General features: G+C 44.0%; 1 protein-coding gene across 1 annotated transcript; it reads left to right on the forward strand.

The window, feature by feature from the left end:
• Nucleotides 1-885: 885 nt before the first annotated feature.
• On the forward strand, nucleotides 886-17,123 carry acacb (acetyl-CoA carboxylase beta). The gene is made up of 53 exons (XM_068760631.1): nucleotides 886-1,280; nucleotides 3,508-3,640; nucleotides 3,723-3,861; nucleotides 3,957-4,066; nucleotides 4,162-4,243; nucleotides 4,335-4,433; nucleotides 4,596-4,705; nucleotides 4,786-4,896; nucleotides 4,993-5,202; nucleotides 5,283-5,453; nucleotides 5,542-5,703; nucleotides 5,793-5,956; nucleotides 6,137-6,287; nucleotides 6,391-6,494; nucleotides 6,582-6,663; nucleotides 6,752-6,897; nucleotides 6,982-7,132; nucleotides 7,212-7,346; nucleotides 7,529-7,675; nucleotides 7,753-7,941; nucleotides 8,033-8,133; nucleotides 8,222-8,310; nucleotides 8,399-8,523; nucleotides 8,614-8,727; nucleotides 8,994-9,107; nucleotides 9,219-9,308; nucleotides 9,388-9,506; nucleotides 9,760-9,783; nucleotides 10,363-10,503; nucleotides 10,606-10,705; nucleotides 10,798-10,905; nucleotides 11,027-11,083; nucleotides 11,244-11,285; nucleotides 11,373-11,588; nucleotides 11,731-11,886; nucleotides 12,014-12,217; nucleotides 12,312-12,467; nucleotides 12,552-12,674; nucleotides 12,758-13,027; nucleotides 13,165-13,262; nucleotides 13,352-13,472; nucleotides 13,557-13,667; nucleotides 13,953-14,096; nucleotides 14,188-14,308; nucleotides 14,402-14,498; nucleotides 14,598-14,694; nucleotides 14,774-14,909; nucleotides 15,011-15,188; nucleotides 15,298-15,410; nucleotides 15,519-15,673; nucleotides 15,798-15,968; nucleotides 16,167-16,303; nucleotides 16,522-17,123. The coding sequence occupies exons 1-53, from the start codon at nucleotides 901-903 to the stop codon at nucleotides 16,646-16,648; spliced, it is 7,131 nt and encodes a 2,376-aa protein (XP_068616732.1). The 5' UTR covers nucleotides 886-900; the 3' UTR covers nucleotides 16,649-17,123.
• The last annotated feature ends 395 nt before the right edge of the window (nucleotides 17,124-17,518 follow it).

Raw genomic sequence — 17,518 nt, forward strand, 5'->3', positions numbered from 1 at the left:
ACCCACAGGTCTTATCTCATATTACCCAGCATGCACCTGCCCCGAGAATACTTTTAACCTTCAAAACAGCTCCGTATCACTTTTCCCAGAGACCTCATTGTAAGTGAACCTTCAATATATCATTTATTATAGTATAATGTCATAAAAATGTATTCTTTGTTTGATTTGGAAATCAGTCAAACTCCATTTCCCTCCATTTTCTGCAAGGCCAGTGTAGTTTGTTACGTTTCATGTAGCCCACCTTTACTTACTGTATGAGGTACGGGTTCTTTTATATAGTGCTAAAGCCTAATAAAAGTCAACTACCTTATTTTATCTTATGTATCTTAAGTCCTACGTACCTTGAATGAACTCTCGTATCAAATCAGTCACTCACACACTCGTAAAATAAGGAAAATGATCAAACTGTAAGTTAAATGAACATATCATTTACGTAACATGTAAACAAACAAAAATACATAAAACAATACACATCTGCTCTTGAACGTGTGCTGTAAATAATAAACTATGAGGGCCCACTCACCAATCACACACACACCCACACACGCACCCACCCCAGCCGGCTTATTTACAAATATCAGCTTTACAGTTGCAGGCCTGAGCGATGCTTGGGAGCGTTGAGTTGCGTGGGTTACACGTATATTCCACGATGATCTTTTTAACTTTGTTCTCTGCATCGTCGTGGCTTGTGTGAATACCAGTATTTATGTATTCATGTCGATCTTTGTTTTGTTGCTGCAGTTGCAGGAGGATGTCTTTGACTGCTCATATTTGCCATTTTGGAATCAATCCTGTGGGTAATTTTGCTCCTGTGGAGGGTTCATACCGCGACGGCAACAACCCCCCCTGAAAGGAGAAGAACCTCCATCTGGCTGTGACTCGCCTGCAGCTGAAGAGGGTATGCCAACTACTCATCCAGACAAACATTCCAAGTCAACAGCTTCTACTACCTCATCACGCAATGAGGTTGGCAGACCTCAAGCTATCGGTGCCTCTGTGGACCTGGAAGTCAAAGCAGTGGACAGTGAAGGTTTGCAGTCGTCTCCTGTGATTCATACCGAGGAGGCATCAGTGCCATCGAAACCTTCCAAAACCAATGTGCCAAAATTTAGCTCCGGAACAAGGTTCATCCTTGGAGCGTCAGAAGATAACTCTTCAGATGAGGAACCAGTGGTTAACAAGCCTCCAAGTGGTGCATCTCAAATGCCGTTCTCCACCCACAAAGCTTCTCCCCAGCCGGCTTCATCTCCTTTACCACCGTCCAACTCCTCAGGCATGAAGTAAGACCTTGTTGCTCTCTCAGTAAAGTCAGTGTCAACTCTTACAGGAGAATGTACGGCTCTAAAAATCCATGTGAGTTGTTGAAAAGTCTAATCTGGAGTTTCTCACTCTGCAATCTGATACTGAAGCATCTCGCTCGTGCCAAATATCAGTCCAACTATAAATAGAGTTGTTTTGTACGGCCATGAGATGCCACTATGCTCCTCCTGTCCTTTCTCCACATGCTGCGTTTTATCGTCTGACAGCTTTTTACTGGACTTGATTTACTATTGTTGCACGCCAAACGCTTCAGCTCTATTTTTAGAAGACACTGAACCAGATGAGGCTACTCTGTGGTGCGTTTCTGCATCATAATACAGTAAAAAAAACAACAACAACAACAATGCTGTATTCCTCCATTCATTTTTAGTTTGAGCATAGAGTTCTATTTTTATACAGCTAGGGTATATGATACCGTTGTGGGTCAAAGGTTTTGGTTAGTGTATAGGAGTTTTGTGGGACGCATCATGAGTCAGATTGAATCAGATCCGAATACTTCATTAATCCACCAGGGAAATTATTCAGTTGCCACTGCTCCAATATGAATGAATAGGAGATATTAAGAATTCTTCCTCTCCTAAATAGCACAGCTCAGCTTTAGATACACATTTTGGCAGCTCAGATGAATAATTACTTAAATTTAAATGCAGTTTTCTTTTTTTTTTTTTTAACAATGAATTGTTTGGATTATGGTTGTTTCAAATGTGGGAGGGATAAAGGATAGCACGCCTGAGAAGAACGTTTTGTGTCTTTGCTTTGGACTCATAACAAAATCTGGTGTCGCTAATCCGGCACCTGGGACGGTAACGCAGGTCGCACGATGGGAAGGGAAATCATTTTCTCCCATATCTCTGAAGGTAGAGTCGATAGTTAGGCAACATGTGCCTGTGAACAGGAAGGACGCTCCTGGGACCAGACTGTAGTTGTGTAACCGAGCAGATGATGAAATAAGTAAGTTTTTTGCACGCTGTTGTGCTGGTGTTGCTTTATGAACAGATACTTGTGTGTTCAGGAAAGTTGGTCTGTCCTGTTATTCCTCATGCACAAGGATGAAGAGTGCACTGGAAAAGGTTATCAAAACCGCCTCCATAACAAGAGTGTAATCTGTATTTCCTGAGTGATCAGTCGGTGTTGGGGTTAAAGTTCATCATGCACAGACAAAATTGCACTTCAGTTTCATATTGTTGCTCACCGGTGCAACGTTGGGTATTTCTGAGTGAACATGGGACAGACGTTCCATAAGATGGTTTGTGGTGCAACAGCAACAGGACTTTGGGTTGAACAAGGTAGGAGCGAGCTGATAATCGAGGTTTGGAACAATAGAGAAGGTTATTGCAGCATCGATTCAAATTGCTTCTTGCTAAATACAAAATATTTACTGTTTCAATGTAATTGTCTTTCAAAACTATATTTTTGCTCTGTGTTAGTAATAGCAATTTAACTATTATATTGATCTGGCAAACATCTCCAGACAAACGGTGAACCAGATGAGATGATCCATTTTGGAAGATTAAAATTGACCTAATCATTTTTTGTGCTATTAAATTACATTGACCAATAATTTGTGATGGATATCACTATTATTAGACTACTGTGTGCAATCATCTAAGAGTGCAGCGTGAACACAGTTACCTGTTAACATCACAATAAATATTCATAAATACATTTAAATTAATCACGCCCTGCTCTAAATAATCTCAAATTGAAATAGTCTTGACATTTACACATTGAACTAATAAAGAGTATTGATGAAAAATTAAAGACCTACATTTTCCAGATATCACCAGTATGAGCCAAAATGATGCATTTCATGTGTTTCGAGTACCAGTTTTGTATTTTTTATTGCGGCTATAATTGATTGGAATGGCATTATTGCCGGATTGGACCAAGGTTCAGTTTGCATTAATGCTTTGTGGCTCAGCTGGTTGACGTCCAATTAAAAGGACACGAGCTGATAACGTAAGCCTTACTCAGAATAGTTCTGTGATCTGTTCAAGTAAAAGGCGTGCCTGTTGAGGAGCTCTGTAGTGTGTGTGTGTGTGTGTGTGTGTGTGTTTTGTTTTTAACTACCAGCGTTGTGACGTTCTGAAGGATGCAGCCTTCATTTTGCAGTTCAAACACACCCATGCGATTGCGTTTTGCTGTTTCATTGGGCAGCTTAATAAACCACTAGCTTCCCCACTGCAGGTCTAGCATGTCTGGTCTTCACCTGGTGAAGAAAGGACGTGAACACAGAACGATGGATCTACACAGGGACTTCACCGTGGCCTCTCCGGCCGAGTTTGTCACCCGCTTCGGTGGCAGTCGTGTCATTGAAAAAGTAAGAGTCACTTAACGACATTCCAATGTCCAATTATCTGTCTTTTGCAAAACTACACAAGGGGTGCCTGATTCTGTTCCAGGTACTGATTGCCAACAACGGCATAGCCGCAGTCAAATGCATGCGTTCCATCCGGCGCTGGTCCTACGAAATGTTTCGCAATGAAAGGACAATCCGTTTCGTGGTCATGGTAGCCCCTGAAGATCTGAAAGCGAACGCAGGTCACTGGGAACTTGATACTTGAAGTTCTTTTACTACCTGGCTGTTAGTCCCAAGCCATTATCACAGTGCGGCGTTGCTTCCCTTTGCCTTATAGAATACATAAAAATGGCAGACCATTATGTTCCCGTGCCCGGTGGGCCCAACAACAACAACTACGCCAACGTAGAGCTGATAGTGGATATTGCTAAAAGAATCCTCGTGCAGGTACTGTTCACCTTTTGACACAAGCAGTAGTGTTTTTTTTATTTGATCAATAATAAACTGAGGGATTATGTGTGTGTGTGTGTCCATGGCGCCAGGCTGTCTGGGCTGGATGGGGTCACGCTTCTGAAAATCCCAAACTGCCCGAGCTGTTGAACAAAGCAGGAATATCATTCCTAGGTGAAAATCAAGTGAAAGAAAGTTCCTATTATTCTTAATGGCGGTGTTCTCACTGCGTCTGATCCCATTGTGAACTCTCCTCTCCTTTCAGGGCCTTCCAGTAAGGCCATGTGGGCTCTAGGGGATAAAGTAGCTTCTTCCATTGTGGCTCAGAGCGCTGACATTCCCACACTACCCTGGAGTGGATCAGGTGTTGCTTTACCTTTCATGCTTTTAAATACATTCACATGGATGTCTATGAACTCAATCGACAGTATATTATAAACTGTGATCAGGAGGTTCCTGTCTGTGCGCCTGTAATGCAAGAATATAATGCTTTAATATTCAAACCTCTGCTTGTCATGGTCTCCAGGTCTGAGAGTGGACTGGGCTGAGGAGGACCAAAGAATGGGCAACGTAATCAGTGTCCCCCCAGAGATCTACTCGCAGGGCTGCGTTCAGGACGTAGAGGATGGACTGACAGTAAGCGTACTTAACAAAGTCACATATCTGCACAACAGCTTCTTCAGCCATCTTGAGTTTCATGTTGTGTTTCTTTGCAGAAAGCTGACAAAATCGGGTATCCAGTTGTTATCAAGGCCTCTGCGGGTGGAGGCGGAAAGGGCATCAGGAAAGTGGAAAGTTCCGAAGACTTTCCCGGTTTCTTCAGACAGGTTTGTGTTATGTTCTTCACCTGCCTGATGCCTGACGGAGAATGAATGTGACTTGCTCTCCGAGTTAAGCACGTGTCTGTTTTGCTTTGAGTGAAGGTTCAGACAGAGGTACCCGGCTCTCCCATCTTCATCATGCAGCTGGCTCAGCATGCAAGACACCTTGAGGTTCAGATACTGGCTGACGAGTATGGAAATGCCATCTCTCTTTTTGGAAGAGACTGCTCCATCCAGAGGAGGCACCAAAAGATCATAGAGGAGGCTCCTGCCACCATAGCGGCTCCATCAACGTTCGAGCAAATGGAGCAGGTGAGTTCATGTCCGGAGTATGTATTTGTCTTCCCGTCCTCATTAACGCTGGATTGAGACTTGGACGTTTGCCTCTCCAGTATGCTGTGCGGCTGGCGAAGATGGTGGGCTATGTGAGTGCAGGCACGGTGGAATATCTCTTCTCCGAAGACGGAAGTTTCCACTTCCTGGAGCTGAATCCTCGCCTGCAGGTGGAACATCCCTGCACAGAGATGATTGTAGATGTAAACCTGCCTGCTGCCCAGCTTCAGGTAAACATCTGTCACTGGAACACAAAGAATTATTCAGGCACAACTCAACGTTTAGCTTTCCATGTTAACTCCTTGTCATCTCTGATAGATTGCAATGGGCATCCCTCTTCATAGAATCAAGGACATCCGGTTGCTTTACGGGGCGTCTCCTTGGAGTGACACTGTCGTTAACTTTGAGGATCCAAACTGTACGCCAAATCCAAGAGGACATGTCATAGCTGCCCGGATCACCAGTGAGAACCCCGATGAGGTGAAGTTCATTTGATCAACGCTTTCGAACACACAGCTTTGCCTCTGTGCTTGTAATTTGAACTGCTTACTTGTCATCCTAACTCGCAGGGGTTCAAACCCAGTTCGGGCACCGTGCAGGAGCTGAACTTCCGCAGCAGTAAAAACGTCTGGGGGTATTTCAGCGTGGCTGCAACTGGTGGTCTGCACGAGTTTGCAGACTCGCAGTTTGGACACTGTTTCTCCTGGGGCGAGAACCGCGAAGAAGCCATTTCGTAAGCATTTTGTTTTTCTTTTTTCTGATGAGACCTGATCTTTAGTAATCAAATCACAGGACGTGTGAGCCTTATTGTTTAGCTCGGTATCTGTATGACCTCTTTGGTGGAGGTGATGATATGAAGTTAAATCTGTTCGTGTTTCTTCTAATCGGGTGTAATAACTGTCATGTGCTTCAGGAACATGGTGGTGGCTATGAAGGAGCTCTCCATCAGAGGTGACTTTAGGACCACAGTCGAATACCTCATTAAGTTATTAGAGACCGAAAGCTTCAGGAACAATGACGTCGACACCAGCTGGCTGGATCATCTCATAGCAGAGAAAGTACAGGTGGCTGAAGACTTCACAGTTCATGCATCATTACGCAACCTGCTTCGAGGACACCGAAGGGCTTTGCAGTTTCTCCATGAAGCCATTTGCTCTCTCCCTGCAGGCGGAAAGACCAGATACCATGCTGGGCGTTGTGTGTGGGGCTTTGCATGTTGCTGATGCGAGCTTCCAGAAGAGCATGTCTGACTTCCTACATTCACTGGAAAGGTGAGACGACACGGTCCTCACTGCGATTCTGACCTTAAGTTCTTTTCTGTAATTTATTCATGTAAATATTGTCTGCCACACCTACAGAGGCCAAGTACTGCCTGCAGCCAGTCTCCTCAACTCAGTCAATGTTGACCTAATATATGGAGGAGTGAAGTACTGCCTCAAGGTATCTGCTTTATGTTCGTCACACTTTCCTTTGACTGAGACTTTCTACACTTTTTAAACAAAGAAATGTTCGCTGCTTCTGCCTGCAGGTTGCTCGCCAGTCTCCAACAACGTATGTCATCATTATGAATGGCTCCTACATTGAGATCGATGTCCACAGGCTGAGCGATGGTGGCCTCCTGCTGTCCTACGACGGCAGCAGCCACACCACCTACGCGAAGGAGGAAGTGGACAGGCAGGTGTTCACGGCGCTGCACATCTGGATTCATCCGTTTGTTGGTTTCACTTGTTTTGTTTGTGAATTGCTCCATCCTCACAGCTACCGCATCACCGTTGGCAACAAAACGTGTGTGTTTGAGAAGGAGAAGGATCCCACGGTGCTGAGGTCGCCGTCTGCTGGCAAACTGCTGCAGTACATGATTGAGGATGGCGATCACATCAGTGCAGGAGAGATCTATGCGGAGATTGAGGTGCGTGTGGCAGCATTTTGTTAAAACTGATCACGTGACACGCTGAACTGGTTCATGTTTATTAACGGTCTGGTTTCAGGTGATGAAGATGGTGATGACACTGACTGTGCAGCAGTCTGGGTGTATTCACTTTGTCAAGAGACACGGTGCAGTTCTGCAGCCTGGCTGCGTGGTGGCGCGCATGGACCTGGATGACCCCAGCAGTGTTCACCGGGTGAGATCAGAATCAGAGTACTGAAGATTTTATTTTAACTTGTACCATTTTATAACAGTCCTGTAATAGTTTTTGCTCACGTTAGGACACTCTAACTTGTGTTTGCGTACGATTTTATTCATTAAATTGCTATACGTGCTGCAAATGGTTATGTGTCTGTGTCCTCTTGCCTTCTGTCGCAGGTGGAGCTCAACACGGCCACGCTGCCACCCCAACAACCATTGCCCATGGTTGGGGAAAAGCTCCACCAGGTGTTCCACAGTGTGCTGGAAAACCTATTTAAAGTCATGGATGGCTACTGTCTTGAAGAGCCCTACTTCACCAGCAAGGTACACGGCAGACTTTCTGCCACTACGGCCTCTCCTTACCAGTTTCGTTCATTCTTGGTGCACGGTCCTGTCTGCAGATGAAAGAGTGGGTGGGCATCCTGATGAAGACTTTGAGGGACCCCTCGCTTCCGCTGCTGGAACTCCAGGAGATCATGACGAGTGTCGCGAGTCGCATTCCTGCTGGCGTGGAAAAAAACATCCGGAAAATCATGGCCCGCTACGCTAGCAACATCACCTCTGTCCTCTGCCAGTTTCCCAGTCAACGGGCGAGTTCACAGTGACATCACAGGGTTCTAAATATCAAAATAGTATTCTTTGTCATGACAGCATGATGAAGCTTCCCTTCATTTATTCCAGATTGCAAATGTTCTCGACAGCCACGCAGCGACCCTGCAGAGGAAGGCTGACCGAGAGGTGTTCTTCATGAACACGCAGAGTATTGTTCAGCTGGTACAGAGGTTGGTTACCTTTCTTAAAAAATTAGAACCCCCCCCCCCATGAATATTATTGATATTGCATTGACACATTTGAATATGTTTCTCTCAGGTACCGCAGTGGAGTACGCGGCTACATGAAAACTGTGGTTCTCGATCTGCTGAAGCGATACCTGCAAGTGGAGACGCAGTTTCAGCAAGGTGAAACTCTATACGAGCTCTATATGAAAACGCCACATGAGGTATTTCTATTAACCTTTCTGTGGACACAATTGAATTCTTCTCACAGCTCATTATGACAAATGTGTTGTCAACCTGCGAGAGCAGCACAAGCCTGACATGAACCCTGTGCTGGAATACATCTTCTCTCACGCCCAAGTCTCCAAGAAAAACATCCTCGTCACAATGCTCATCGTAAGGCAGTCGCCAGCGTCAACCCCGGCGTGCATAAACGATCCTCTCAATGCCGACGTTTTACGTAGAGGCGCTTTGTACCCTGCGTAGGACCAGCTGTGTGGAAGGGATTCCACGCTAGCGGATGAGCTGATGTTCATTCTGAATGAGCTCACGCAGCTGAGCAAGATGGAGAACTCAAAGGTGGCTTTGAGAGCCAGACAGGTAAGACCGCCTGCGTCTCACTTACGTGCTATGCTAGTGGTATTTGATATCTCGTTTTCCATCAAGGTAAACTGGTAGACCGGATACCTGAACTCAAGGAGTATATTTATTTATAGTATATTTATAAGAGCTTCAGTCTTTTCTGTTTCTCTTTTTTCTTTTTCTTCTTCTCCTTTTCCTTCTTTGTCTGTCAATAAGTTATGCACCGCGTTTTTTAAATCAGGTACTTCGCCTGCAAAGGCTTGATGTCATGTTTCAAATCATAGGTCTTGATTGCTTCTCATTTGCCATCGTATGAACTGAGACACAACCAGGTAGAGTCCATCTTCCTGTCAGCCATCGACATGTACGGCCACCAGTTTTGTCCAGAAAACCTGCAGGTAGGTTTTGTCTGAAGAAACCTTATTGTGATCATTTGTTAAGTGTCACTCATTTGTTGTTATTCATTATTAGCTGACGTAACAAAATAATTTATTTTCCCTTTGTTACAGAAACTCATTCTCTCTGAAACATCCATATTTGATGTTTTACCCAATTTCTTTTACCACTCCAACCAAGTCTTGTGCATGGCTGCCTTGGAGGTACGGCCGTTGGCTTTTCAACGTGGGGCTTCTCTCTTTTTAATGAGCGAACATTAACGTGCTCTTTCTCGACATTAAGGTGTACGTGCGCAGAGCTTACATCGCCTATGAGCTAAATAGCATCCAGCATCGCCAGCTGCAGGATGGAACGTGTGCTGTCGACTTCCAGTTCATGCTGCCGTCGTCGCATCCAAACAGGTAACGCTTGTTACCTCTCGAGCCACGGATGAAGAACACATTTTCATTAATTATTGAATTAGTACCGATGAAGCCCCCTCCACTTCTCAAACATAATATTGGCCTGATGGATCAATAAAGATAAATTGATAGAATGATTGCATTACTCATGTCTAACTGAACGATTGTAAATTGCTGTAGTCCAATCATATCGGCCCGAGTTACGCTCTAATCCTCCGCTATTGATATTCACTTGTCAATCATCCCATTTCAGGGGGAGCAGCCTTACTCTGAACAGGTAAAGCTCCTCCCCAACCAGTCAATCCATCTAAATGTGTATCTCAATGCATGTTGAATGCACTGTACTGCTTTTTCCTTCTTCCTTATGAAGCCAGAAACAATTTTTGGAAGCGCTCATGTTTTCTTGTTGCTTCTCTCAACATGGAATGTAAAACTGAGCTTTTTGAGAGGTTGATGTTTCTCTTTTATTACATATTCCGCTCAGCAAGATGCCTCCACTCTTAATGATTGAATAGGGCCTTTAATCTCCTGCATCTGATTTTGATTCTTGATTTGCATCTCCTCTGATTAAGAAATAGGATCAATTGCTCTTAACCCCGCCTCCCCCAATTCATAATCAATTTAATTTCAATATATGAAATAATTTATCCACACTGTATGTAATTATAATCTTAAATTATGTCTCTCATGGTGGACAAACTTGGTGAGTTTTTGTCCAACAGTTAATAGTTAATTACACTAAATTTAGATCTTGCATATTTGCTTTATTAACGCTTAGCATGAATATTTGTATTTATATTTAAAACAGATCTCTCCATTTGATCATTCTGTGGTCTTGTCTTTTTCCCATTTTTAGACTTCCTCTGTCGGTCAACAGATCAGGTCAGGCAAAACTGGGACGTCAGACCAGTGACGTCTTCCTGGATGGAGCCTTGACTCCGCCCTGCCAGCGGATGGGCGCCATGGTGGCTTTTCAGTGTTTTATTGACTTCAAAAGGTCACTTTTTGAATTTATTTTAATTCTTTTTTTGCTCTTGTATTTAAGATGTATGTCAAAGTAAAAAATGCTTTTTCATTTGTTTCTTTTTTGGTTTTGTAGGAATTTTGATGAAGTTCTCTCCAGCTTTGCAGAGCCACTCTTGGAAAGCACAATGTTCACAGAGGCCTCCTCTAGTACGTACGAGGAGGAAACCATTAAGGTGAGTGCTGCGGCTGTGGAGGGGTAGAGAAATCATACAGATTCTTTTGACATCATTGTTGCTACAGCCGCTGATTTCCATCTTCCCTACAGAATTCCAGGGAGAATCCAATCCACATCATTAATGTGTCCATAAAGACGGCAGACACGGAAGACGACAGTGCTTTGGTTGCAGCTTTCACTGCTTTTGCCCAGTCAAAGGTCACCATCCTTGCGTTGTTTCTGAACAAGCCTCTCATTAGTCATGACACACGGCAGAAATTAATGTGGGATTGTTGCAGATTTTTATTGTTAAATTGAATCTGTTTTTGTTTTTTTACAGCGAGCAGCGCTCTTTGATTATGGAATCAGGAGAATCACTTTTCTGATTGCACAGAAGGTAATTCATCTTAATTGTGTACCTAATAATTTCTATATATTCACACACATTGTGATTTTGCTTTGTTATGTTCAATAAATATGCTACTGTTGCTGCTTTTGACAGATACACTCATTAATTTTCCTTGCTTTGTTATCATTATTTTTTATTTTTGCAACAGAGAGAATTTCCCAAGTTCTTCACATTCAGAGCTCGAGATGGGGTAAGGTTATTTCTTCTTCCATCTATGATTTAATAGATACTGTTGCTACAGTAGATGATGACTCTGACGATCCGTGCCTCTCCTCAGTTCCAAGAGGATCGTATTTATCGCAACCTCGAGCCAGCATTAGCATTTCAGCTGGAGCTCAACCGCATGAGGAACTTCGACCTCACAGCTGTCCCCTGTGCCAATCACAAGATGCACCTTTACCTCGGTGCTGCTCGTGTGCAGGAGGGAGCTGAGGTCACAGACTACCGCTTCTTCATTCGAGCCATTATGCGCCACTCGGATCTCATTACAAAGGTCAGCAGAGCAAGAATACTTCTTAGTTCTCATTTGTGCTTGTTATCTTTTTTTATTTTATTTTTTCAAAAAGCACTTTATTAATTGTTTAAAGAAATAAAATATATAAAAGTGATTTAAATCTACTTTTGTACACAATCAGGAAGCTTCATTTGAATACCTTCAAAATGAGGGCGAACGTCTTCTGCTGGAGGCCATGGACGAGTTGGAGGTGGCCTTCAGTAATACCAACGTCCGCACGGACTGCAACCATATCTTCCTTAACTTTGTCCCTACTGTCATCATGGACCCTTCAAAGGTCAGTATTCAGCCGATTTCTTTTTGTGGTCTATGTTCAATGAATGACTAGGCCTACACATATGAACCTGTGTGTTCTATACTGTGCAGAAACCAGATTTATTTCATGGTGGCCTTTTTAACTCCAGATAGAGCAGTCTGTCCGCTCCATGGTGATGCGCTACGGCAGCCGTCTATGGAAACTGAGGGTCTTGCAGGCTGAGCTGAAGATCAACATCCGTCTAACCCCGACAGGGAATGCCATGCCGGTCCGCCTGTTTCTCACTAATGAGTCTGGATATTACTTGGATATCAGTCTGTATGAGGAGGTCACTGACCCAACGTCTGGACAGGTGAGGGGCGTGGACAGAAGCAGCCATTTTCAAATGAAACCTATAATATGTGGCAGGAGATCACAGGTTTACCTTGTCGCCTTTCTCTTTCTAGGTCATGTTCCAATCCTATGCAGGGAAGCAAGGTTCTCTGCACAGCATGTTCATCAACACTCCGTATGTGACCAAAGACCTGCTGCAAGCCAAACGCTTCCATGCCCAAACTCTGGGGACCACATACGTCTATGACTTTCCTGAGATGTTCAGACAGGTGCTGCTAAATGACTGCCATTTTGTTTGCTCCCTTTCTGTGGTGCCTGTGACATCTGTCTAATAATGGGGAATCCCTCTGTAGGCTCTGTTTAAGCTGTGGGGTCCAGGGGACCAGCACCCTAAAGACGTGCTGATGTGTTCGGAGCTGGTTCCGGACTCTCAAGGAAGACTCGTGCAGATGAACCGATTGCCTGGAGACAATGATGCAAGATTCTTTTGACAGTGCTAAAGTCATTTCATGCTTTCTCAGTGTGATACTAACAATGACGGTTGCCATTCTTTTATCAGGTTGGAATAGTTGCATTCAGGATGAACATGAAGACTCCAGAGTACCCAGAGGGCAGAGATATCATTGTCATCTGTAATGACATCACTCACATGATTGGCTCCTTTGGTCCTCGAGAGGATGAGCTCTTCCTCAAGGCGTCTGAGTTGGCGCGAGCCGAGCGCGTCCCCCGCGTTTACATCGCAGCCAACAGCGGAGCTCGCATCGGTCTTGCTGAAGAGATCAAACACATGTTCCAGGTGGCGTGGATCGACCCCACAGACCCGTACAAGGTGACCTAAATTGTGTTCCTCCTAATATTTACATTATAGGATTATGTAAGAAATGACTGCAGGAAATAATTCAGCAGTAGATAAAAAAGAAAAGAAAAAGAAAAGTCTCATTATGAGGTATTTCCAAATCTCACTAGGGTTTCAAGTACCTTTACCTGACACCACAGGACTACACACGAATCAGCTCCACCAATGCTGTTCACTGCCACCATGTAGAGGAGGGTGGCGAGTCCAGGTACTACAAAACATTGGTTATTTCTTATATGTAGTTCATTCTGCTAATTGATGGATCTTTTTAGATTTCTGTCAATCCCTCTGTGCTAGGTACATCATCACGGACGTCATCGGCAAGAACGATGGACTTGGAGTTGAGAACCTGCGAGGTTCTGGCACCATTGCCGGAGAATCCTCTCAGGCCTACCAAGAGATCATAACAATTAGTATGGTAAGAATGTGCATCTGCGTTCTCTGAGTAAGAAGAGGGTCATGTGAACGCAACAGCGTGCTGCTTTACTGTTCATTCTCGCAGGTGACGTGTCGCGCTATTGGAATCGGAGCCTACCTGGTCCGTTTGGGACAGAGAGTGATTCAGGTGGAAAATTCACACATTATCCTGACTGGAGCAGCGACTCTGAACAAGGTGAGTCATTTTAATGCAGGGAGATCTTTCTCCTGTGTTTTGAAGGATATTTTTTTTCATGCATGCGCTCTATTATGAATGTTGTCTGTACTGGTATGAGTCGGGGCCAATTATGAGCAGAAGTTAAGGTAAAAAATTAACCAACTGTGGTTACAGGAGGCGAGAGAGAACCGCACCATTTATCCTGGCGCTGTGTATCATTTAACCACCTCAAACCTATGTAAACTTGCCCATTTTATGGTTAGTTAAAATTCTTTTGTAATGCAAGTCCCTGACTCTGCACAGGTTTTGGGCAGAGAAGTCTATGCATCCAACAACCAGCTGGGAGGGATCCAGATCATGCACAACAACGGGGTTGCTCACACCACTGTGCCGGATGACTTTGAAGGCGTCTTCACCATCCTCCAGTGGCTCTCTTATATGCCAAAGGTTTGGCTGAATGCCCTCTGGGGCTTTTCGTTCTCTTAGGTAATTGGGCAACAATTCAGATCACTAACTATATTTATTTTTCTCCTTGCAGAGCCAACTCTCACCTGTGCCTGTTGTGCCAAGTACAGATCCAGTGGACAGAGAGATAGAATACATTCCATCAAGGGCACCATACGACCCCCGCTGGATGTTGGCCGGGAGACCTCACCCGAGTTAGTGTCGACTCTGCATCTACAGTTCTGATCTGTTTTTGTTTAAGTAATTAGCCTCATTGAATTAGATCTTGTACGTATTTGTAAATTTAGCACTGAGAGGAGCCTGGCAGAGTGGATTCTTCGATCACGGCTCCTTCATGGAGATCATGGGGTCTTGGGCTCAGACGGTCGTTGTGGGCAGAGCACGGTGAATCTGTTTACTTTTAATACACACGCACACACACACATGAAGTGGCTTTTTTATGAGTACAAGTAAAATGATCGATAAATATTTCAACGGGGACAGGTTGGGAGGAATTCCACTCGGTGTCATCGCTGTTGAAACGCGCACAGTCGAGTTCACCGTTCCCGCAGACCCTGCGAACCTGGATTCAGAATCTAAAGTGAGTCGGCCTCGTCACTTATGATTTAAACACATCAGAGAGTTTCACCTCCGCATGCATTTTTGTTTGCTGATGTCAGGTTCAGCAGCAGGCCGGCCAGGTGTGGTTTCCAGATTCTGCCTTTAAAACTGCTCAGGCGATTTCTGACTTCAACCACGAGCGCCTGCCTCTCATGGTGTTTGCCAACTGGAGGGGCTTCTCTGGGGGCATGAAGGGTAAGGGAGCACGTACTCATCTTTGTGGAGAGGCTGTATTACATGTTAAGGTGCGTGTTATTCAACGAAACTTTGTGTTTTTCTCTCCGTGTCGCGTCTAGATATGTATGACCAGATCCTAAAGTTCGGGGCCTATATTGTGGATGCCCTCCGTGGTTACCGTCAGCCAGTGTTGGTGTACATCCCACCTCAGGCTGAGCTGAGAGGAGGCTCGTGGGTGGTGATAGACCCCACCATTAACCCACTGTGTATGGAGCTCTATGCAGACAGAGAGAGCAGGTAAATGTTTCTAGATGGTTGTAATTTGCTAAGCAACAGGGTCTGCTTCAGGATAACCGGAGTCCACCTTTTTGTTGTGTCCCTGTTGATGCTGCTGTTAATGTTTTAGGGGTGGCGTGCTGGAGGCTGAAGGTACAGTTGAAATCAAGTTTAAGGTGAAGGACCTGCTGAAGACCATGAGGAGACTAGATCCAGTCTGTGCTGGTCTGGTTGAGCAGCTTGGTAAAGACTGTTTCATCTACTCACAAAGCCACTTTATTTATTTACAATACATTTGCAACACAACTGGATATTCATTACCATTCCGGGAATTGTTTTTCCCCCTGTCAGCTTCTCCAGGTCTGTCTGAAAAGCAGCTCCAGGAGGTTGAATCAAAGCTCAAAGCAAGAGAAGACTATCTTTTGCCCATCTACCACCAGGTGGCAGTGCAGTTCGTAGATCTTCACGATACCCCAGGCAGGATGCAAGAGAAGGGCGTCATCACTGTGCGTAAACTCTGATGTAATATGTACATATTGGAGGGGGGGGTTATCTTATATGTTTAGTTGGGTCTTTGGAGTTCTGTTCTTTCTAAAGTTATTTCACCGCGTCTCTTCATGCTCTTCACAGGATATTCTCGATTGGAAGAGTGTGCGGACCTTCTTTTACTGGCGTCTGCGTCGCCTCCTGTTGGAGCAGGTGGTGAAGTGTGACATCCTGAAGGCCAACAAGGACCTCGGTGACGGACACATGCAGTCCATGCTGCGACGCTGGTTTGCTGAAACGGAAGGAACAGTCAAGGTATGCCACGACGGCCAAAGAACACTGGCTCTGCTGGCTCACTGAATTGTTGTTCATATATATGTCTGTGGGAGAATATTTAGTTCAATCCATTAAACTTTTTTTTTCTTCTAATTTTATGTCTCATTTTGTTTTTGTCTCCAAGTTATTGGTTTGAATTGATGAGGAATTGAAAAGCGCTTCTGCTTTTGTCTCCAGGCCTACCTCTGGGATAACAACCAAGCAGTAGTTGAGTGGCTTGAGAGGCATTTGTCTAAGGAGGATGGCACTCCATCAGCCATCCGAGAGAACATCAAGTACCTGGAAAGAGAAAACACTTTGAAACACATCCACAGGTGCCCATTTTGTGATTAATGTTGCCTCACTGTCTTTACATTAATTCCATCGTTGCTTAGAGAGGCTACATGCCACATCTTTTGTCACGGTTTCCTATAGAATCTGCAGACCGGTCAGGTTCCCATATTGTCTTAGCTGCTGAAACAACCTGTATCTGTATTTAATTGCACGATGATTGACAGATATGTCTGTGTTTTATTTCACTTTTCTGTTCTAGACTGTTGCAGGCCAATCCTGACGTAGCCATGGACTGCATTATTCACATGAGTCAGAATATCACTCCATCCCAGAGGGCCAAGCTCTCGCATCTGCTTGCAACTATGGACAACACTGGTGCCAGTTAAGATAAGGGGTCTTCACCAGGTTATATTATCACAAAGAACTAAAACCTTTTACTGATTGTACTTGTAGGAAAATTAGTTGAAACTATACGTTTCATATTTGGGGCAAATCTTTGCACAATTGCATGCATGCACAGGCTGGTTAACTCATCTGTGATCACCACTAGCAGGGCTCCACTGTTGATCGGCAGGCGGAGATCTTTTCTTTAGTATTTCTGTGGTAAGTAGTCAGTCGTTTCAGCTGCTCAATCTGGTTCACCAACTGTGACCGTAAATATTGGCTGCATTTGTACATAATGGCATACCAGTATTACATTTTTACTCATAAAGTTTAAAATTTCATATTTTCACTAGATTGTCATGTTAAAGTTTGAAATAAATAATGTGTGTTGATTTTTGGATGGAGGTCAATTATTTATTTATTTTCAATTTATAAAGTCAGAAAATTGATTCTGTTTCATTTCTGCATTCATGTTATGACGTTTTTTACCAGTGTTCTAATTGATAAAAAAAAACGATAATCACAAAGACGGTTGAGTGTTTTTAATTGTTTATTTCAAATAAGCTGTAGTACAGTTGACATGTTGTTGACGTTGGCCTCAGTCGTCCGTCTCTCACTCCATTTCTGTCTTTGCGTAGTGATTTATGTCTTAAGACTGTTATGAATGAGACATTTATGACGATATATGTGATTTGTGAAATATTTTGTGGTATTTTTTCTGATATAATGCAATAACCACCAAATTCAGGTTGGTCAATAATTGCCAAAGCACATGCCCGACTGATGGCTCAATTTGCCTCATGTCCATTCACAATTTCAGCTATGACATTTTATTTTATTGTACAGAAACTCTCTGTGTCTTCTGCCAAGAA

Source organism: Brachionichthys hirsutus, chromosome 4 (assembly GCF_040956055.1).
Source record: "Brachionichthys hirsutus isolate HB-005 chromosome 4, CSIRO-AGI_Bhir_v1, whole genome shotgun sequence".
Taxonomy (NCBI): Eukaryota; Metazoa; Chordata; class Actinopteri; order Lophiiformes; family Brachionichthyidae; genus Brachionichthys; species Brachionichthys hirsutus.

What these genes read in the sequence shown, in the direction of transcription:
- acacb (XM_068760631.1), top strand. Translation starts at nt 901, where the DNA reads ATGCCAACTACTCATCCAGACAAACATTCCAAGTCAACAGCTTCTACT. An exon ending in ATTGTTCAGCTGGTACAGAG is followed by an intron (nt 8,134 to 8,221) that starts GTTGGTTACCTT and finishes TGTTTCTCTCAG; the next exon opens with GTACCGCAGTGGAGTACGCG. An exon ending in TTCCTGAGATGTTCAGACAG is followed by an intron (nt 12,468 to 12,551) that starts GTGCTGCTAAAT and finishes ATCCCTCTGTAG; the next exon opens with GCTCTGTTTAAGCTGTGGGG.